The 23,338-nt window shown below is 47.8% G+C and overlaps 1 protein-coding gene across 2 annotated transcripts in view; it reads right to left on the bottom strand.

The window, feature by feature from the left end:
* The window catches only part of SGTA (small glutamine rich tetratricopeptide repeat co-chaperone alpha), a 151,035-nt gene that overhangs the window by 10,440 nt on the left and 117,257 nt on the right, over window positions 1-23,338 (bottom strand). The window contains exons 6-10 of one of the 2 annotated variants that reach the window (XM_085638418.1): window positions 21,632-21,878; window positions 13,444-13,506; window positions 12,124-12,161; window positions 10,262-10,357; window positions 9,867-9,990 (exon numbers count right to left, since the gene is read on the bottom strand). In XM_085638418.1, the coding sequence (XP_085494544.1) occupies window positions 9,879-9,990; window positions 10,262-10,357; window positions 12,124-12,161; window positions 13,444-13,506; window positions 21,632-21,878 (556 nt within the window). In that variant the 3' untranslated portion in view covers window positions 9,867-9,878. The remainder of the gene's footprint in view (window positions 1-9,866; window positions 9,991-10,261; window positions 10,358-12,123; window positions 12,162-13,443; window positions 13,507-21,631; window positions 21,879-23,338) is intronic. The other variant, XM_085638419.1, reaches the window with a different exon arrangement.

Here is a 23,338-nt window from a genome sequence, read left to right on the forward strand (position 1 = left end):
ACCTTTACTCCCTCCTGCCAACTGTAGTCCACATTAGGTACAGAGCATACTGATCTTCTGGCTTGCTCTCTGAAATCGTAAAGGAAGCAGTCCGAACTGCTTCCCAGACATAGGAGATGAAATCTGGTTGCTGCTCACTCAATGAGGATATGGAAACCTCCGATATCTTTGGAACGCAAATCAGCTGGGTGAGGCAGAGGTGGGGATGGAGTTGGAAGAAAAAGTTACTTATCTTCAGTAACGATGTATCTGTAAGAGACATATGTAGTTATAGATTCTTTACCTTAGAACTACACCAGGCGTCAGAATGGATCTGGAGTCATTTTTTCTTAGCAGTACCCCTAAGCGTCGGTAGGTGGCATCAGTTGACTCCGCGCCCGTCGTCGTGGTCGCCGGGATGACGTCGCAGTGTCTACTTCGATTTTGCCCCTGCGCGCTGATGTCAGTTCTGACACGACTTTCCCCGCCATGCAAGACACTGATAGGACCCTGCAAGGGAGTTCCTATCCCTAGAAGTCAGTTTGCAGAACGGGGAGGATGGGTGGGGCGGTAAGGAATCTATAACTATAATGTTTGTAAAGGATGCCCACTTGGCTGCCTGACAGATGTCAAGTAAGGGAACTCCACGTCCCAAAGCAGTAGTCGCTGCTGTCGCCCAGGTAGAGGGGGCGCGCAGTCCCACTGGAGGTTGCTTTTTAACCAAAGAATAGAAGATCTTAATGCACAGAACAACCCATCGAGAGATGGTACGTTTGTGCATTGCACGACCTTTCTTAGCGCCTACATAACCCACAAAGAGTTGATCGTCCACCCGAAATTATTTTGTGTGGTTGAGGTAGAAAGACAGCGCACGTTTTGGGTCCAGATGCTGGAGTCTCTCCTCCTCTTTGGAAGGGTTTGGAGGCAGGTAGAAGGTGGGCAATGTGATGGTCTGACCTGTGTGGAAAGAGGTAACCACTTTGGGCAGAAAAGAGAGCCTAGTACGTAGGACTACTTTGTCCGGATGGACAGCAAGAAAGGGAGGTTTGAAAGATAAGGCCTGAAGCTCACTCACCCTGCGAGCAGAGGTGATGGCGAGCAAGAAAGCAGCCTTCAAAGTAAGGAGACGAAGAGGACAATTATGTAGTGGCTCAAAGGGAGCTCACATAAGATAAGTGAGGACAAGGGACAAGTCCCACTGGGGCATTACGAAAGGAGAAGGCAGAAAGAGAGGAGTAATGCCCTTCAGAAATCTGTTAACGATTGGAGACTTGAAAAGAGAAGGCTGATCAGAAAGGCCGAAATGGCCGAAAGATAGCCTTGAAGAGTGCCGAGAGCAGAGTCCTGCTGGGCCAAAGAAAGAATGATGAGGAGAACCTCTGAATGAGAGGAAGAAAGGGGATCCACAGCCTTTGCTCTGCACCATGTCACAAATTTGTTCCATCTACAGGTGCATACCATTTTAGTGGAGGGACGCCTGGCTGCCAAGATGACATTACAGACTTCAGGAGGAAGGTCGAAAGCTGTTAACTGTCGCCGCTCAATCTCCACGCAAGGAGGTAGAGGCTGGACATGTTCGGGCGGAGGACCGTCCCCTGCTGCTGCGAAAGAAGATCCTCCCGAAGAGGCAGTCTGATTGGAGGACCGATGGCCATGCTCAAGAGCTCGGGGTACCAGACTCTTCGTGCCCAGTCCGGAGCTGCAAGAATGACTTGGGGTCTGTCACGCTTGATCTTCTTCTGCACTCTGGGTTGAAGTAGTACAGGCGGAAAAGCGTACAGGAGGCCGCAATACCACTCGCGACGAAAGGCGTCGCCGAGCAAGTACCGCCTTGGAAACTCCAACGTGCAGAACTGCTGACATTGCGTGTTCTCTGCGGTGGCAAATAGATCTAACCAAGGCTCTCCCCACAGTTGAAAGAGACCTTGCACCACCTCCTATTGAAGACGCCATTCGTGATCCATCATGCACCGAAGGCTGAGTTCGTCCGCCCTGGCGTTCAGGGAACCTGCCAGGTGTTGAACCACCAGAGAAATGCCCTGATGTTCCAGCCATGTCCAAAGGCGAAGGGCCTCTTGACACAGGGTCCATGACCCAACCCCGCCCTGTTTGTTGCAGTACCACATGGTGGTGGTGTTGTCCATGAACACCTGCACTACTCTTCCTTTGACAGAAGGAAGGAATGCCTTCAGTGCAAGACGAATTGCCCGAAGCTCCAGAAGGTTGATGTGGAGCCCAGACTCCGCCAGAGACCAGAGGCCTCTGATCTCTGCCTCTCCCATGTGGCCGTCCCATCCCAGGAGTGACGCATCTGTCACCACTGTAAACCCTGGTTGGGAAAGGGAGAGGAAAAGTAGGTTGGCCTGGCGGTGGCGTCTGGCAATCATCCTGTCCACAGGAGCCCCTGTGCTGGGCTTAGACCAACTGCCCAAAAGGATGTCAGTGATGGCCTCATTGAAAGGCAGCAGGGGCTCCGAAGAGGCTGCTGCCGGCTGAAGCACCTCAGTCAGGAGGTTAGTCCTGACAGCCACCGTAGGAAGCTTGAGGCCAAAGGCCTCAGCCAACCTACGCAACACCACAGCGTAGGAAGCTCCCTCCTCCGTAGCCACGGTAGGGGGAGAAAGCATACCTAGCTCTGGGGAGGTATCCAGACCACTGGCATCACCCAACTCCTCTCTCTGGTCCGGCTCTTCAATTTGACCTGCTAGAGGGTCAACAGACCCCTCCCAGTCCTCCTCACCCTCCTCTGGCTGCCAGTCAAGGCGGTAGTGAACCAAAGGGAAGAACAGCGGTACAAAAGTATCCTCCGGTACCGGCGCCGTGTCCAAGTCGGGGTGACGCTGGGGTCGATGCCGGCTCGGTGCGCAGCCGGCGTTAGGGGCGTCACCACTGGAATTGACACCGGGGAAGGTACCGTGAGGTCGACTGGCACCGATCCAGGGCTGGATCCATGGCAGCCCTGCGGCGCAAAGGCCGGAGCTGCCAGCCTTGAAGTCCTAGAGCTCCCCGCTGAGTTTGTGGGGCCTGAAGGCACGCCTGCAGAGTCGGGCTGCCCAAAGATGGAGTGAAGGGCTCAGTAAAATGCACAAAGCTGGGCAGAGGACACTCCGGCTTCCCGAAAGGGAGGGAAGCGCAGAGCCGTCCCAGCAGGCTCCAACGGAGGCAGAGATGCTCTGTGTCCTAAATTGCGTCGGCCAATGGACGGGGAGAAGACGAAGAGCGACGATACTTCTTCGCCTTCTTGTGTTTCGACTTAGCCGATGAGTGCGAAGACTTTGATGACGAATGGTGATGGCTCTCGGACCGGTCCCGCGACCTTCCCCTTGACCGGGACCTCGAACGGCGCGGAGCGGGCTGCCAGGCCTCCAAAAGCTTTCGGGACCACTCCCACAAAGACTTTGGGTTCAGGGCCCGACAGTTAGAGCATGACTTTGGGTTGTGGTCACGCTCCAGACACCAAATGCACATGAGGTGCGGATCGGTGACCGGCATCAACTTGTGAAAGGAGTCACAGGGCTTGAAACAGGGCTGACTCGTGCACCAGGAGTCGTAAAACTCAAAAAAGAGGTCAACAAAAGTCGAAAAAGAGTTAGTTAAAAAGTGACTAAGGTGCACGGTCTCTCCGGATCTGCGCTGGCTGGCGTGGAAAAGATAGAACTGATGTCAGCGCGCAGGGGCGGCGTCTGAGTAGACACCGCAACGTCATCCCGGCGACCACAACGCTGGAGTTGACCGACGCCACCTACCGACGCGCAGGGGTACTGCTAAGAAACAATTTCTCTGGATCCAGTCTGATGCTTGGGGGTAATTCTAAGGTAAGGAAATTTTAACTACAGTCTTTTTCAGATTCACGTAGTTACCCAACTCGTCTAGAGGTAGTTGAATGTCCAGTATTTCACCCTTTTCCCTCTCATCATCCATCAGAAGATGAAGGATCATCCCTTGGCGATAATGCTACATGGGCCGCAGGTGTCAACCACGGTGTAGCTGGTGGGGGAAAAGGCAGAGGAGCCACAGAATTAGCGAGTGGGGGTGGTGAAGCAGCCTGCTCTTCAGGGGGCTGTGGAAACTGCATCCGATAGTCAGAAAGCATGGCCTTGAGATCCTGTACCAGAGAGGCAGGAAGGTGTAAAGTGTCCCGCTTAGGTGGAGGGTAAGAGTAATATCCTCGTGGTTCATAGCACCTTGGGGGTGGAGGGTAATACTGTTGGAAATAATGCCCTCCTTTCTCATACTCCTTGTCTTCCTGACATTTTACATTCAGCTCTAAGGGTTGTGAGCTGGGCCAAGAAGGCCGCCGTCATCATCTGACTCCTCACGTCTAGTAGATGGCTTGGAGGCGGGACCTTGCTGGGTGGAGTGACCTCAGGGTGGATTGAAGATCTGGAGATCTTTGAAGTTTATATTGGTCTCAACTGTGTCGTCGTCTGAGGTACTGTCATGGTCGACATCGTCGACGGGACCGTCGTCACCAGAACCACCGTTGACAGAGCAATCATCGGTGGGATAGTCGCTGACGGGGTCATAATCAACAGGAGCGTTGTTGGAACCATCATCAACGGGGGTGTCGACGGGATCTTCATACATGCCTGGATCTTAGTCGACGAGATGGGAGTGCTGATGGATAATGCTGATGGTCATCGACGATGTTGGTGTCGAAGGAGATGTCGTCGAGAGGGACTTTGAAGAGGATTTGTGCCTCAAAGACTGGTCAGCAGAGGGTGGTCTCTGTCCCTGGCGGAAGGCGTTGATGGGCCAGGTAGACATGTCTTTGTTTCTCCTATTTCGTGGTGCTGTGAGGTTGGTGAGAAGTCTTAAGAGATTTTCTGGACTTTCCCTAAAGTTTCCTCAAGAGATCTGGCCCTCCTGTGAGACCTGAGAAAAGAATCACTGTCTTCCTCAGACGATGTCTTCTGAGTCTTAGTCTTTTGAAGCCTTCTCTGTCCCTCAAAATATTTGTGGAGAAAGTGCGGCACATTTTGCACTCCTTTGCCTCATGCTTGGGATAGAGGCAGTAATGGCAGTCCTAATGTGGATCATTCACATGAACTCTCTTCTTACCACAGGTCTTGCATGGACAGAAAAGGCCTTTGCTGACAGACATAATAGAAATATGCAGATGAAAGCTTTTCAAATGAGAAAACTGAGCAGAGCTCAGTGAGTCTCCCTTCACACACAACCTGCGGTGAAAATCCGAGGGACTCAGGGTGCTGAAGTTTGGTACTGTTTTTTAAAAAGGACATAGGCTATTAAACTGATGGCTCAGGGCATTATAGCCTATGATAGTTTTATCATACTGCTTGATTATGGTCCTGTGGGACTCCTGCTTCGACGGCGGAGAATGATTCATGCATGTGACTCTATTAACTATACCCCAATACTGGAAAAGTCTGCCTAAGCTTCTGAACCAGAAATGGAAGGACAGGGAGAGGCAGAAAAGTGCAGGCAAATATCTTTGACCAACTCATCCATAGTACATTGCCCTTGGATAGTGGGTGTGGGAACCTGGAGGAGAGGTTTGGGTATTTCGCATTTTTTGCTGTGGTGAAATGGTCTATTTGAGGGAACCCCCACTTTTGGAAGTAGGGTAGAACGACGTTTGGGTGGAGTTCCCATTCGTGGACTCGTTGCTGCATCCTGTTGAGAAGGTGCAAAGTCGTTGTCTGTTGCCGGAAAGTATTTTGCCAACAGCTGCATGTGATGATGTAAAGCCCAGTTCCAGATGGTCTGAGACAGGTGTGAGTTGTGCAGACTGTGTCCCCCCTGTTTTTTTAGGTAATACTTGGCTGTCATATTGTCCATCCGGACTAGGACAACCTTGTGGGTGGGGTGAGGTGAGGTAGGAATGTTTTCAATGTTATGTGAACAGCTTAAAGCTCTTGGCATTTGATGTGGAGAGTCTGATGCTCGGCATCCCATAGGCCCTGCACTGTGAAGTCTTGTAGGCGAGTACCCCATCCCATCTGAGATGCGTCTGTGGTGAAAGTGATGTGGGGAACAGGGTTGAGAAAAGACTGCCCCTTCAACAGGTTGGTGTTCCACCATTGCAGAGAACAGTGAGTGTGGGGGTCTATCAAAACTGGATCTGTCAACTGACCCTGTGACTGAGACCACTGATGAGCGAGACATTCCTGTAATGGACGTATGCGTAATCTTGCACGGGGAACAATTGCAATGCAGGAAGCCATCATCCCTAGCAGATGCATGACCATCCTCACTGTGAGTTGTTGGTTTGTTTGAAACTGGGGGGAGTACTGCCTCAAAGTTTGGTATTCTTGCGGGATTGGGGTAGGCTAATCCTGTTTGAGTGTTCAGGATTGCTCCTAAGTATGGTTGAACTTGTAACAGTTGTAGGCGAGACTTGGAAATGCTGATAGTAAACCATAAGGTGTGGAGAAGATCTATTCTTATCTGAGTGTGCTGCTGGCACTGGTAATAAGCGAGTCATCCAGGTAAGGGAATAAGTGGACATTTTGTCTGCGCAGATGTGCTGCATCCGCTGCCTAGGCATTTGGTGGACTCTCGAGGTGCGGTGGTTACCCTGAATGGAAGAACCTTGAACTGCTAATGTTTGGCCGCTATGACAAATCTTAAGTATTTGCGATGTACTGGGTGCACTGTATGTGAAAATAGGCATCCTTTAGGTCAAGTGTTGTCATAAAAATCACCTTGTTGAAGAAGTGGAATGACATCCTGTAAGGTAACCACGTGGCAGTGTTCTGAAATGATGCATTTGTTTAAGGGCCTCACGTCTAACATTGGCCTTCAAAACTCGCCCTTTTGGGGATTAGAACAGACAGAGAGTCTACTCCTGAGCTCTGATGTTGAAGAGTAACAGGTTCTATGGCTCCTTTGAGGAGGAGGGCTTGGACTTCCAGTTTAAGTAATGTTTGTTACTGGGGTAACCTGAGTGTGAGGTGAAATGTTGGGCAGTGTGGAAATGATCTCCAGACAATAGCCATTGTGGATAATGGTGAATACCCACTTTTCCGTGGCGATGGAATGCCATGATGAATGGAAATGTTGCAGTCTGCCCCGACGGGTGTTGTGTGGTTGGGGGTTAGGATAGGGTAGTCACTGTTTGGCAGTGGGTGTTGCTCCATGAGGGGAGGCACCTTTACCTATACAGTTGTTGTTGCCTCCAAATGGGCAATGGAAGAAGCTTTGGTGTTGGAGTTTTGCGAGGTGGATGCATCTGCAGAGGTAGATTTATAGGCCCCACGGTAGGTTGGGCGACAATAAGTCCCCCTGAGAGTAGGTGTCTGTAGTGCTCCCATGGCTTTAGCAGTTTCTGTATCTTTTTTAATCTTCTCCAAAGTAGAATCTACTTGGGGACCAAACAAGTGCTCTTTATCAAAAGGCAAGTTACGAACAGCCTGTTGAACTTCCGATTTGAAAGCAGAAATTATGAGCCAAGCGTGGCGCCTTAGGAGAATACTGACATTAATGCCCCATGCCGGCTGCATCTAGGGCACACCGTATGGAGGGGTTATTGATGGTTTGCCCCTCAGCTACTAGCTGTTGACCCCTTTTTCTGTGCTTCTCTGGGAGGTACTGAAGCAATTCCTCCATCTCATCCCAGAGAGCTCTTTCATACCATGCTAGAAGAGCCTGGAAATCAGCACTAAGCCAACGGTTGGTAGCCTGAGCTGCAAGCCTTTTCCCTCCAGCGTCTATCTGCTTGCTCTCCTTATCTGAAGGCGGTTTGTCTCCGGTGGCTTGGGAGCTGGCCCTTTTGCGTGCTGTGGTGGCAGCTAGTGAGTCTGGTGGCAGTTGACCTTTGATAAAAATTTTATTTTTTGTTTACTCGAGCTGTTTTGACCCTGGCTCTAACAGGGTCTTTAAAAATGTCTTCAGTATGTCGCATCATACTGTTGAGCATGGGCAAACACTGCATGTCTTTGTGATTGATGGAAAGAGGGTCAAAAAGGAAGTCATCTTCCAGGGGCTCCCTATGTAACTCCACATTGTCGAGGCTGCTGCTCTTGCTATGACCTCGTGATAGGAGGTTGAGTCCTCAGGAGGTGAAGGGTGAGCTTGATAAAGATTGGGGTCATTATTTGTATTGGGATCAGTGTCATACATGTCCCAAGGATTATACCCTTGTGGCCACATGTGCCCACCAGTATCCGAAGGTGGTGGCCCCGGAGGTGATATGTCTAAGGGGTATTGAGATGGAGATAATGTTGGAGTCAAATGAGTAAAAGGTGGTGGCTAAGAGTTGGAGGAGGTGGTGTAGAGGGATGTGGAAAAAAGGCAGGGCTGGTTGCCTTATCCATGGTTTTCTTCCTAGGAGGAAGGGGAAATCCAATGCTTTGCCAATAGACAGTTTCCTCTTGAGTGGAGGAGGAGAGAAAGGTTTGGCAAATATACGGCCAGTCCCCACTTGAATTTTGATTTTTGTTGTTGTTAAATACCCAGTTTCTCCAAAATGGGTTAGACAGGGGTGGTAGAGGCTGAGGATATCTTAATAGTTTTTGACTCAGAGGGCTTCAATCCCGAAAAGTTGAGCTTCGAGGTGTGAGGCGTGGTTGGCACTGAGGTTGAGGAAGTCGACTGCTGGATCGGCACCAAAGGGCGAGTCAGTGCCGGAATGTGATCTCGGTCTTTAGAGGTCGATGCCAAAGGTTTTGGCTTGGCATGCACTTTTGGTGCTGGAACTAAGAGCAGGGCACTCAAAACAATTTTCCGGACCTGAAAATGGCCAGGTAGCAGTGGTGGACTGGTGACTTCTGACTGTGGGACTGTCGAAGCCAAAAGTCTTTCGGTCGGCTTGGGATGGAGGGCTGGGGCAGGGTTGGCAGTACTCACAGGCTGGGCAGATGGAAGATCCTGCATCTCCACATCTACCTCAAGTTAAGAGCCTGAGCTTTCGTCAAGAGAGAAAGTCCCCCTCTTTTGTGTCGATTGGTGGCACCTGGGTGTGCTCCTCACCGACAATGTCAGGAGTGTCGTCTGTGGCCCGGTGAGACATCTCGAGGCGGCGAGCCCAGCGGTCACAGAGTGTCTTTTTGGATCTGAAAGATTTGCATGCGTCAAAGTCAGACTCCTTGTGCTCTGGGATAGCACAAGTTGCACACCGAAAGTTGGTCCGTGTGTGGGTACTTTGCTTGACAACGCGGATAGAACCAAATGGGCGTGCGTTCCATTACCGGTGGAGCATTTTCGGGAAGACTAGTAACAATGTGGAAGGTAGACCCCAAAGGGCGTGGCCCCTAAGGGGCTTTGGCCGCCCGGAGTTGAACCGTTAGAGATTTTGTAGGAGGTGCAGTTGGAGAAGCGCAAACGATAAGAATACCAACTAAGACAGAGAAAACAACTGGAGAATCAAACCAAAAAGGAGTCGAAATACACACGTCCGAACCAGACAGCGGAGAAAAAACAATCTAACAATGGAGTCGATTCCCATGTGCACTACCACAGAGAGGAGACACTCTACCTCGTAACTCGAAAGACTTCTTCGAAGAAAAACAACTTGCAAAACTCTGGACCCAACACTAGATGGCAGGAGTATGCAGAGCATGTGTACCTACAGCCACATATGCTATCAAACCATTTTAAACTAAAAAAAGCTGGTAAAATTCACCAGTTATTTCAAGTAACTATAACTTGCATTCTAATGGAAAATATGACAACGGCTAACATTCAGTAAAACCTCCACAAAAAGAACAGTTTCTTTACATCATGTTATCATGACCCGTTATGGTGGGTGTAACTAGTAATTTCCATTAAACAATGGAGAGATGCATGTCAGAACCATTATTCCATTCCTGGTATCTACCCCGTGACGTTATTGAGAACTTATAATGGGGCCTCAAATGTCTTCATCCGAGCCCTCCCCCAGAGCCCAGCAGAGTTGTAAAGTGTGGCCCAAGGCGGGAGCTCACCGGGCATCTGCACTACTGCTGCTCCTCATTGCTTGCGCTGGGGGTGCGACTCCGCATCTGGCTCCGCAGTTGTTCTATCAATTCTGGATTTTGCTGCTGCATCTGCTGAGCAAACTGCTGACCCCTAAAAAGGATGACCAAACATCTTAACAGGAGTCCAACACATAGCCAGTAGCTAAAGCTTGTGTGTTCATAGCAGCAAAAGAAGCTTGAACTAAGGAAGACCTAACACACAGTACTTCACTCACACCAGTTCAGACTGCAACAATAACTTGTATAAGGCACATGCGAGTGAGGCTCTCAAATTCTCTAGGCCAAAACAAAAGATGTCCAAATACTTGCAATACTCACACTGCTGGCACAGAGCACACCACAATGCAAGGGTCAACACTCACGCTTGGATGAGGCTGGAGAGGTCATTGGAGGATGGGTTAGCACCTGCCGCAGCTCCACCCAAGGGATTCTGGTTTCCCGAGATCATACCCGTCATCCTGCAAAGACCAACATTCACAATATAACAACAACAACAAAAATAACACCTTATATTTCAACCACCAACTAAATGTGAGTGAGACCTTACAACTAGACTTCTACAGCAACTTTTGAGCAAGGCAAGCTTGTTGATTACATTAACATGGTTTTAAACACGAGGGAGCTTGGATAAAGTTGTGTCTGCTGAGAAGAAGAAACAGAACCGTCTTTCCAAACAACTGCTCGGTTTAGGGATGCTGCGAGTAGTTTCCATCTGGCATGCTTCCGCTGGTATCCTGAACAAGAACGAGTGAAATAAGGAGAAAGTGTGAAGGAATGGAGTACTCGGGAGGAAAGCCGGACCAAGGGAGGCGCGAGGATGCAGCGGAGACAGCAATGTTTCTGGAGGAAGACCAGGCAATAAATGTTCCTGATATGAGGCAGGCAAGCTTTTACTCTGCGCCTGTCCCTTAAGGGGTGTGTGGAGCAGAGGGGCTTAGGGTGGTTATGTGTTAGCTGATATATAGCAAATCAGAACAGGATATGGGAAGGGAGGTAGCATTTAAAGAAACAGTAAAAGGGATAGAAAGGGACCTATTGCTGGTCAAAGTGTCTTGCATGGATGGTCACTGAAATACTTATTTACTTTTGCTGAATTAATTCATCTGTGTTTAATCTCAGACAACTAATGGAAGAAAATCCATGTGCGCGATTCAGATAGCTCTGCAGAAACCAGGCTCCGAGTAGTTTAGTCAACATAACAAAGAGCAACACGGAATTTTTGTAAATTATTTTGATCCTTCTGAAAACACCCTGATCACCAGCACCTTGAACAATAATCAACTATTCTGTTTCCTTGTAGGCTAACACGGCGGAATGCATCGCCCGTGAGGCTCAAGGCAGCCTCCTGTCAGCCCAATGGAGCGGGCGCTGCAGCGCTGCTTTTCTCTAGAGGAGAGGCTTCTATGTAAAGGCGATAGGACACATTTCTGCTACTTTTTCTGATAAGATCGCATACTCATGCGGCGGCTATTTACAAATGATTAAGAAAAACGTTTGGACCCCCTTCTGTTTAGGTGACGAATCTAGATCAGCACAGATGGTTGAGAGTTCAATTGTGAAATTTTGGGTGTAAACTCAATCTCTTGTAAGGTGCCCTGAAATTGTTGCAAGAAGCGATCACCATCTTCGAGGAAACAGTAATGGCGCAATAGTCTATCGTGTGAGGGCGCCTTCAGTAGCTGTGTTGCTGTTATTTTCCTCATCACCTGTTTGGCAGTGGACCTGGAAGAAACGTGCAGCTAATGTACTGCTCCGCTCAATACACAGGTTTTGCCACAAGGTCCCTACATTTGGGAGTCCAAGGTTGAAACAATTCTGTTCCTCACCCAACAATATCTTGCCACCGACTTCTTCTCTGTATCTCATTCATATACCCTTTGTTTTAAGCACCCACGTGTTCCTAACATCTTTTTATACTTTTGGCACATATTCTGCTGTAAGGGGGACGCAGAGACAAACGGTGCCTTGTGTGTTGGACTTCTATGATACCTGGGGAGACGATGACCCTCTGTGATTCTGTAAGTAACATTATTCAGTCTGTTTAATTAACATCATGGAGACACACTCATGGCAGAGCTATTACCGAAAACAACTGAATTTTCCAGATACAATCACCAGAGTTCAGAATCAGGAAAAGAATGAGAATCTACATCAGTTGCAAGAGGCTTGCAACTCTATTAGATACTGAACAGAAAATGCGCGTTCTTCCAGGAACAAAACTTACAGTTGCTGAACTTGAGGATTGTTCATTAAGTTGGAGGCCTGCAAAGAAAAGTACGTTCAATGATCACCAACATCTGTCATAGTACACACCACAATCATGGTAAATGGAAGTTACACCTTAGTGCAAAACAAAACATACAGTAAAGAGCATGCACGTAAGCACATATATTCCCGACTAGACACACACACACCAGGAACTAACAGAAAAAAGAAAGGTGTAGAAACGACAAAGCTTTACACACAAATCCTTAAATGGAAACTATCAAAACACACTGAGACAGCAATCAGCAGAAGACATCCAGATTACAGTAAAAGAACGAGTAGAATAAATAACCACACCAGCATGCCGATGCAGAGCAATGATGAGAGCAAACACACCCTAAAGAACCCCCTCGAGTAATGACTGATGCAATCTGTACCCGCCACAGGACCAAGCAGTACGTTCTGAAACAAACCTACTCTTAAAAGAACCAACAAGTTCAATTTACGAATAAACACGCACACCAGAGAGACAGCAGCCGCTAGGAAACACAAAGTAATATCAACAAACCAAAAAGCGACAACAGCAGCAAACATTCTTCAGAACTAAAAGAACTACCAGGACCACAAACGCTTCAATTACTCTGCAAAAAATAATCACAACAACTGAAGAACATAAAATAAGCCATAGAAATAGGTTGACACAATGGAACCGAGACAGTGTGTTAGGCACTGCACTCAGAGAACTGAAAAGTGTTACACCATACATCCAGGGAAGAGCACAGTGCCACAAAGAACAGCAACATGTTACATGAACGCTGTTACAAAGAGCATACGGTTATAAAATACACCCAAGGAACTAGCAGACATGTATTAAACAATGCACCCAAAGAAAAGCAAACTGTTACGCAATACACTCATGGAGTCAACCGAGGAACCGTCAAACAATGGAACAGCAAACTCAGAGGGGAGCAAACTTACAGAAGGAACCCAATAGACAGCTGCAAAATGCCCCCAAAGAACGAGCGGACTCAACTTTTATACAGTGCTCTCAAGGAAACACCGGACAGCAAGATATACCCACAACATAACAAACCTTCCAAAAAATGATGTGGTTGCAAAAGAAGCAGATGCAATAGAAGCAGGGATAATTCTGGGGAGCTCAAGTCAGAGAAGGCATTTCAAAAAAACTTCCTAGATGAATATTGAGTCATAGACCTGAGTTTTATATCACAGACAATGGAACTTATGTCACAACATTCAGCACCATCATTGTAAGGGCGGGACACATTCAACTGAGCTGACAGGTATAAAAGGGGGGTGGGGTGACAAATACACTCACCATACTCATAAAACCGGGGTTATTCAGCCAGCTGGCCAGGTCGAAGCTTGGTGGGGCAGCACCCTATGACAACGAAAGTCACAGAAACTCCATGAGACTGATAGGAACATGTGTATGTGAAATAACTTTGGTAGAGGCAATGGTTAGTCACAGGAAATTAGTGTACTAGAAGAGAAAGGATAGAAAACGGAGAATAAGAGCTTGAAAAGAGAATGAAAAAGTCTCAGAGGTTCATGAGAGAGGGCACATGCTTCAATTCATAGAGCTCAGAAGCAGGACACGTGTGCATCAGAGAGACAAAAGTTCAGAGAGAGAAAATGGGAGAGAATGTAAGAGCACACACAAGAACGAGAGGAAGAAGATAGTTATGTGGCCAGAAGAAAGCTCACCGACAAAGGAAGTAAAGTCAGGGTAAGTGGCCTAGATCTGCAAAAGAAAAATGATACTTACCCAGTATGGCAGGCAGAGCTGTAGATTCACATGCTTTGCATAAGCCTGCCATCTAGTGTTGGGTCCGGATGTTTGCACTTTGTTTTTCTTCTAAGAAGTCTTTTCCAGTCACGAGGTAGGTGACTCCTCTTTCGGTGATAGTGCGCATGGGCATCGACTCCATTGTTAGATTGTTTGCCGCAGAGGGTGATAATGGAGTTAGTAAGAGTAGTAGAACGATATGTCCATGTAAATATGTATCTAAGTAAGATATTACTGCAACAGATATAGGTACCCGATGAGGTGGGTGGGCGCATGTGAATCTACAGCTCTACATGCCAAGAACAGATGCATACTTGGTAAGCAGAATTTTCCGTTCGAGGCATGTGAGCTGTAGATCACATGCTTTGCACAGACTATACAGCAGTGATCTCCAAAAGCGGTGGCTAGCCTGTAGCTGTTGTAGTCGTCTGAAATAGTGTACATAAAACTGCTGGGCCCACACTAGCTTGCTGTCCTGCTAACACATCTACCCAATAACGTTTTGTGAATGTGTGAGGTGTAGACCATGTTGGAGCTCTGCAGATATCATCTATGGGTATATTCCCTAAGAATGCTATAGAAGCACCTGGGTTGCGTGTGGAGTGTGCTCTAGGGGGAATTGTTAGTGTTCGTCTTGCTTTTGCATAGCATGTCTGAATGTACTTGACTATCCACCATGCAATACCTGATTTTGATATAGGATTGCCTTCACGTGGTGGAGCAAAAGTGACAAATGGTTGTTTTGTGTTGCGGAAAGGTTTGGTCCTTTCTACATAGTAAAGGAGTGCTCTTTTCACATCTAAAGTGTGCAAAGCACATTCTGTCACAGAATCTGGTTGAAGGAAGAACACAGGCAACTCAACAGATTGGTTGATATGAAAGGCAGAAATGGCCTTTGGTAGGAATTTAGGGTTGGTCCGGAGAACCACTTTGTTTTGGTGTACTTGTAAAAATTGTTCTTCTATGGTTAGTGCCTGAAGGTCACCCACTCTCCTCAGTGATGTGATAGCTATGAGGAAAGCTACCTTCCAAGTGAGAAATTGTAGTTCACATCCATGCAATGGCTCAAAAGGTGGACCTATCAGTCTGGTGAGGACAATGCTGAGATTCCACGCTGAAGCAGGTGCAAGTCTTAGGGGGGGAATGATTCTTTTAAGACCCGCCATACATGCTTTTATGACAGGCACTCTAAAGAGAGACAGATGATGACTGTTCTGTAGGTATGCAGCTATTGCAGCAAGATGTAAGCGTATGGAAGAGTATGCTAAGGTGGAACGCTGCAAGTGTAGTAAATAGCGAATGGTTTGAACTGAAGCATCCAGCGGATTGATTTGTCATTGCAGTACATTACAAATCGCTCCCACTTTGCTGCATAGCATGCTCTTGTGATAGGACGTCTAGCCTCTTTGACAATGTTCATGCAGTCTGGTGGAAGATTTAGGAAGCCACATTCTAAGATTTCAGGTGCCAGATCACAAGGTTGAGATGACTGGGATCTGGATGTCTTAAGTCTCCATGGCACTCGGAGTGAGAAGATTGGAAGTGAGGTGCAGTTTTTGATGAGGAGCTACAGAGAGCTCCAACAGGGTTGTGAACCTGGGTTGTCGGGCCCATGTGGGAGCAGCTGGGATGAGTGTCAGGGATGCCGGTCTGAGCTTCCGAACCACTAATTGAATGAGTGGGAGAGGTGGAAAAGCGTAGGCAAATATCCCTGACCGATTCATCCATAGTGCCTTGCCCTTGGAAAACGGATGTAAATGTCTGGATGCGAAGCGTGGCCATTTTGTGTTTAGGTTTGTGGCGAACAGATCTATGTCTGGAAATCCCCACATCTAAAAGAATGGGAGTAGAACTTAAGGATGGAGTTCCCATTCGTGGATCTGTTGTCGTTGATGACTGAGCAGAATTGCAATCTGATTGTCTACTCCTGGAAAGTGTTCTGCGAGGAGAGACATTTTGTGAGGTATGGTCCATCTCCAGATGGTCTGTGCTAGTTGTGACAGCTGGAGAGTGTCCCCCCCCCCTGTTTTTTTATGTAGTACATTGCTGTTATTTTGTCTGTACAGATCAGGACAGCTTTGCCTACTAGATGAACTTGAAAGACTTTAAGAGCTAGAAATATCACTAGAAGCTCTAAATGATTTAAGTGAAGCTGTTTTTGCTGCAGACTCCACATGCCCTGAATTGTGTGAGTTTGGAGATGAACTCCCCAACCAGTGAGCGATGCGTCTGCTGTTAGCACTATCTGTGGAACCGGGACGATGAAGGGCCGCCCTTTTGAAAGGTTTTATTGTATTCCACCACTGCGGACAGCGATGGGTGCGGCCGTCCACCAACACTAGATCTGATAACAGACCCTGAGCCCGGTTCCACTGACGTGCTAAGCACTCCTGAAGGAGACGCTTGTGGAGTCTTGCGTAGGGGACTATTAGGATGCAAGACGCCATCATCCCTAGTAACTGCATGAACACTCGAGCTGGCAATGAGTGTTGAGTATAAACAGAAACAATGGTTCCTGTGGAACAATATGTATGATAATAATACTTGTGTGCGCAATCGCAATGAAAAATAAGGGTTAGATCGATATCCAAAGGAGAAAAGCCATATACACAACACAATATTTAGTACAAATGATAGTTGTTTATATAAATATATTACAAAAACAATTGTGTAAAATCAACAATGCAATGTGTCCCCAGTGAACATGGAAGCTAGAGAAATTGGTGACAGTTTGGTGACATATACATTTGGTTTCCAAGAAAATATTAAAGTTGTCCATCAAGGAAATTTGTAGTGGTAAACAGCGTCCTTATATGATAATGGGCGCTAGTGAATGATTCGCTTTATTAATGTCAATGAGCGTTGAGGCTGAAACTGACAGAGTAGAATCCGCGTGCTGCAGATTCTGGCCAGATTGGGGTAGGCCAAAGCCTTTTGTGTATGTATTGTGGCTCCCAGGTACACCTGTGTGTTGGATGGCTATAGATGGGATTTGGACAGGTTTACTGTGAATCCAAGATCGTGAAGCAACTGCACTGTTTTGTGAGTGTGACGGAGACAGATTTCTTGCGAGCTGGCTTTTATGAGCCAGTCGTCCAAGTATGGGAAGACGTGAATGTGTTGTTTTCGAAGATGAGCTGCGACTACTGCCAGGCACTTGGTGAAAACTCTGGGTGCGGTAGTTACTCCAAATGGGAGCACCTTGAACTGATAGTGCTGTCCTGCGGCTACAAACCTGAGGTACCTGCGGTGAGCAGGATGTATTTGGATATGAAAATTGGCGTCCTTTAAGTCCAGAGTGGACAGAAGGTCGCCTTGTTGAAGGAGTGGGAGCACTTGCCGGAGTGTGACCATGTGAATGTGGTCCAACTGAATGTATAGATTTAGTTCTCTGAGGTCTAGTATAGGCCTGAGAGAGCCATCTTTCTTGGGAATCAAGAAGTACAGGGAGTTTACCCCGGCCCCTTGATATTTTAATGGGACTGGTTCTATAGCTTATTTTTGGAGCCACCCCTGTAAAAGTAGCGCCGAAAGGAACCCCTATTGGAAGGTAACTGTAAAGACCTCGTGGACTTTGCGACCTCAGTGTCTTTCTTCATCCAGCGAGGTGTCAACTGCTGGACCAAAGAGGTTTCCTTGTCAAATGGCTGGTTGAGAATGGAGACCTGTACCTCAGGTTTGAACCCTGAAATTCTCAACCATGCATGTCTGCATAGCAGTACGCTGGTGTTTACTGCGCGCGCTGCTGTGTCTGCTGCGTCTAGGGCGCACTTGATGGATAAGATAATTTGCCTTAGATTTATGCTCATAGGGCAGAAATTGCATACGTTTTTCTAGCTCATCGTAATGAGCCCTATCATATCTGGCTAGAAAAGCCTGAGCATTAGCAATGTGCCTGTGATTAGCTGCTTGTGAGGCTACTCTTTTGCCAGAGGCATCAGTTAACTTGAATTCCATATCAGGAGGAGGGGCCTCACCTGTGGTCTGGGAGTTAGCTCTCTTGCGAGCATTAGAAACCACAAGAGAGTCTAAGGGCAGCTGACCCTTGATGTAGGCAGGGTCAGTAGGTCCTGGGTTATATTTCTTTTCAACCCTGTGCGTGATGATTCTTGCCCTTACAGAATCTTTGAAAACCTCATCTGCATGTTTAAGCATTCCCTTAAGCATTGGCAGTGTATGTGTAGTTTTTTGAGAGGAACTTAGGGTCTCAAACAAGAAGTCCTCCTCTAAAGCCTCCTTATGTAGTTACACCCCATGGTAATGAGCAGCCCTGTTAAGAAGCTCAAGTGGCCTATATTGTCATCAGGTGGTGATGGCCTGGACGGGTATAAGTCAGGGTCAGTATCTGTGTGTGGGTCAGTATCATAATCCTCCCATGGGTCAACATCTTGTGGCCTATCCTCATCCCCATCATCCTGGGGGTCAGGTGATATTGGTGGTTGTGAATTAGTGGGTTTGATGAGTAATTAAGGATTAGGAGGTGAAGGAAGTGAAAAATAAGGTGGTGAAGGTTAGTACCCACATTTCTTTTCTTCAGGGGCATGTGGTGCTCATCCTGTTGGCCCAGTTTCCTTTTTTCAGACAGTTTGGCATAAATATGTCCAGTATCTGGGTTAATAACTAGTTCTTTCTGTTGCAGATCCGAAGGTGGAACATCGGACCAAGGCTCTTTTGGCGGAGTCTTTTTTATCCTATCTTGTTGTTTTCGGCGTCAAAAGTTTCGGTTCCGAACTCTTCGGTGCCGAAGATTTAGTCTTCGACAAAGATGGAACATTGATCAGGACATGCTTGGATTTCGGTTCGGCGCCAGCACGGGGCAGACTCTGTCCCGAGCCGGAAGGATTCTTTTTGTGTTTTGGCGCCGTGCCCACAGGCGGGGTGCTCGAAAACTTTTCTCGGTGCCGGCCTAGGCCCGTAGGCAAGGGAAGGACCGGAGCCGTTTTGTCTTGTTTTGTTGGCCAAGGGTGTTTCTGTACTCATGGTACACTGACCCAATGTAACTTGCTCCTCTTCTTCCATGTTGAAGTCCGCCTCGGACACGGAGATGTGTTCTTCTTCCTTGGCTCCTTGAGCTTGTATTTTTTCTCGTTCGGAATCTCCACCGAAGATGTCCGGTATAGAGCCGCCTTGGTATTGCATCTCGTGGCGTCGAACCCGATGGTCACGAAGCGTCTTCTTCGATCGAAACGATCGGCACGTGTCGCAGTCTTTTTCGTCGTGTTCCAGGGACAAACAGATGTTGTACACTTCGTGTAGGTTGGTGCGCGGAAGCTTAGCGCGATACCCGGGACATGGAGTCCGTTCCATCGATTGCTAGCGAACCCGGCGCGGGTAGGCCCAGCGGCCCTCCATGAGTTTTCTGATCGAATATCTTTGAGTTGAAACGATACGCGGAGAATGGGAAACGCGATTGATAAACAATACCATCGAGGGTAGTGGATTGTACGTCAAAGGGAACCGGTACCGAACTGGAGCGCAGCAATTCACATCCGAACCCGATGGCAGGAAAAAAAAAAAATAACAATGGAGCTTATGCCCATGCGCACTATCACCGAAAGGAGGAGTCACCTACCTCGTGACTGGAAAAGACTTCTTTGAACAAAAACAAAGTGCAAACATCCGCACCATTGCATCGCATGCTGGATGCTGTTGGTCCAGGGCACATGGTGTCTGCCTTATATCATAATATCCGTCTCCAGCAGCCAGAGCCTACACATGCCGCAATGCAACACTGGTCTACAGACTTGGGTACTGATTTAACGCTTGAGCAATGGAGGTACTGATGTATGCAGGTTGCACACATTTCCGCCAGTTGTAGACTACGTATTATTCATTTTCGTTATACAATACGTATATATTGTACCCCCGCAAAGCTATATAGACTCCATTTGAGAGACACCGATAACTGTGATCGTTGTGGTAGCCCTGGGGTCGGCTTTCTGCACCTTGCGTGGGAATGCCCGCGAGTTTCGCAATACTGGATGGAGGTCTTTGGGGCATTCACATAAATGACATCCGATATTATTGAATGTATACCTCTTCTAGCGCTGCTGGGGTATACTGAACGTCTTCCACGATCCTGTCACGCTTTGTCACACTTGTACTATTGTTCGGGAAACATCGTGTGGCGTGCAGATGGGCTAGGGGGCGTGCCCCCAAGTTCAAAGACTGGTTAGATGACTTGATCTATAGTCAAGACCAAGAGGCCATTTATGCGGAATTGTTACCATGCAAATCTCGACCCAAGGACATATGGGGACCCCTTAAACAATACCTCGTACAACGCACTACTGAAAACGCTACATGAGGCGACGTATAGCTCCTGCTGGGTTATCCGCTGGGAGTTGAACTCAACGGTGATGTGGCGGCTACTGATGTGGGAAGAACACTATAACTGTTATGCTCACTGTCCGTTGGGTGGGGGAAACTCGTGGCGTTATATGAGATGAATCTTGTATGTGGGACTGGGGATATGGATCATGTACTGAGCTTCCCTTTTTTGAACAACGCTAACTTGTGTCTATATGTGGGAGATGTTCGTGCCGCGGGCTTATAGCTATATCTGATGGCTGTCGATCCTACTAATATGTGAACAGGACGCATGTGCTCTGTGTAATATGTTGCGACTGTATATTACTACATCCTGTACCATTTACAGATGTGTTGTTTAGACTGTCTGTTGTCTTTTGGTCTTTATGACTAAAACCCAATCAATACAATACATTTTTTTTTTTTTTTTTAAAGTGCAAACATCCGGACCCAACACTAGATGGCGGGCTATGCAAAGCATGTGATCTACAGCTCACATGCCTCGAACATGGAGTTTTCGGCCAAACCCAAGACAGAAAAAGAGGTCTGAATCAGACACAGCACAGTGGTGGCAGGTCAGACACAGGCAGAAAGAAGGGTCCCTAGACCAGTTATATGGAAGAGGAGTGGCGCAGTGGCCAGGGTGCCTGATTCCGGACCACAGGGTTCACGGTTCGATCTCCGGCGCCGGTGGCAGGTTAGCCCAGCACCATGTGACTCTGGGCAATAGCTCGCTTAATCTTCCCGACGGCCCCCAGCGCCGGGAGACCTCTCCGGAGGTAGCTGTGTGCTTTACAAATGCTGGCATTTCATTTCAAGAGACAGGAATGGATTCAGACATTGGGCAGAAAAAAGGAGACAAAGGATCACTTGCCAGAGGGGGGCTTACACATAAGGCAGAGAGCAGAGCGGCCTGTAAAAGTTACAGGACCCTGCAGCAGTGCATAATTTGAGCCAGTGGTTTCTGGTGCTTGACAACGGCACTTAATTGTCAATCCCCGGTGCTTATGACAGTCTGCAACAGGGTGGCATTGTCTGTATAATTTAGAGAGGAGCACAAAAACAGTTGTTTATTAATTTAGTGTACATTAAAAATGAAGACTACCTGCCATCCAAGTATTTTTTATAGCTTTAGGAGCATGGAACAGTCTGTCACACTTTTAGCAGTGTGATGGTTAGTAGTTGTGCTGGTACTGTCACTGGCAGTGAATGCAGGGGCCATGGGTGGAACAGGCTGCAGAGGCCTCGTCGACTAGGGTCCTGGTACTTCATTATTTACAAATTAAGCAGTGCCCTGCAGGAAAGCCCAGAAGCAGATCACAGAAAATATGGACTGGAATTTGTGGGGATGCAGACAGGTCCAGGACAGAAGGAACGGTAGGAACTTCCATGGGCAAAGACCACTTACGGGACTTGGCAGCTCTTTCATCTTCAGCTCCGCTATCTTCAAGTTGGACTTATAGGTTTCATTGTCTGGATCCAACTCCAGGGCTCGTGTATAATAAGTAACTGCCTCGGTGTATTTATTCAAACTAGACAGAGCCAACCTGAATGAAAAGAAATACAGGCAAAGGCTTAGCAGCAGCGGCAGTCTAACAGATGCAGAAGAGAAACCAAAACTAGCGCGTAAATACAACCATGTGATAGTGACCAGGCTGAGCAACCATGAGTGCCTGACCGACTATAAGCAGCAACAGGGCACGGAAACACACAGGGAAACTCAGGACATGAAGCAGTGGCAAGGATGAGCAGCCATGAGTGCCTGAGCGACTATGAGCAGCAGCAGGGCGCGGAAACACACAGGGACACTCAGGACATGAAGCAGTGGCAAGGATGAGCAGCCATGAGTGCCTGAGCGACTATGAGCAGCACCAGGGCGCGGAAACACACAGGGACACTCAGGACATGAAGCAGTGGCAAGGATGAGCAGCCATGAGGGTCAGGGAGGTTACACACACATATGATACGCACAAGCAGCCTGTGTAGGACATACAACTATGCAAGGCGACGCAGCCGTCAGGGTGAAAAAGGTCAACAGACCCCAGCAGAAGAACTAAGCGGAGCAGCGGCATGGATCGGGGAGGGGACTGCCCACAAGGAGGACAACTAAATCTAGGGTCCACCAAAACGACGTCTTGGAAGTTTAAGTTGGGCCGCATGCAGTTTTTGGCCAGTAGTACTTGTTGTCAGTGTGTTCTGCCAAAATCCAGCTCTAGCTGGTCAGCTGTGCGCTACAATGCATCCTCATTACTGCTGTGTTCAATGTTTGGGAAGCTGAGGAAGGCTGCACTGGAGCGTACGAGGACCATGCAGATGGGGAATCGCGGGTACACGATACATCGATTTATCCAGACCATCGGGGCGCGTTGCAAGAGAATAAGGATAAGGGGCGGCTTAAAAAATGACAGCGACCTACACATGAAGGTGGTGTGGACAGGATTGAGTATTTCAAGGGGGGCCTTTGGTGTGACGACAGAGGCTTTTGACCTGTCACAGTTCCTTGTCTCTTAACATTAGTTTTTGCTGAGGTGCTGTGGCTTCCTCCTGACAGGGAGAGGAAATTACAATGCAACACTGAAAAAGTTCCAAGAAAAAGACCAGCCGACAATGAGTTTCTTGCATATTACGTCGGCTGCCCTGACTGTTCATTTGTAACATGTAGTGTGTGCTTCCTTCATTGTAAGTGCCAGACTTCCATTTTAGCATGTCTTTTCATAACTTAAAGATTTAAGGTGTAAAACTCGCTCCATATTGTATCGCTGCCCCCCCCGACTCCCCCGCATGAAGGGTTAGAGTGCTTAGAGATTATTGACAGCGATTGTGAACGCTCTCGTCTGAGTGCCGCTTTGGAAGAGACACGCAGCTCTGAAATTCAGATAGCTGAAGACTGACTGCATAAGAGGGCGCAGGTTATAAATTCAGTGTTACAAGTATGTCCGCAGGCTCTGTGGAGGGCCACTTTAGAATATTCAGAATCTAGAGATTGTGGGGCAAGAATGCATACGTTTGTCTAGATTCTTAAGGCTATGCACCAATGACCGGAGTTAGAAATGTGCCCTCATGGGTGCATCTTTCCCTATTGTGGGTGTGAGTGCACGGAGTGTTGTTTGTGTGT

This window comes from Triturus cristatus, chromosome 12, assembly GCF_964204655.1.
Source record: "Triturus cristatus chromosome 12, aTriCri1.1, whole genome shotgun sequence".
Lineage (NCBI taxonomy): Eukaryota > Metazoa > Chordata > Amphibia > Caudata > Salamandridae > Triturus > Triturus cristatus.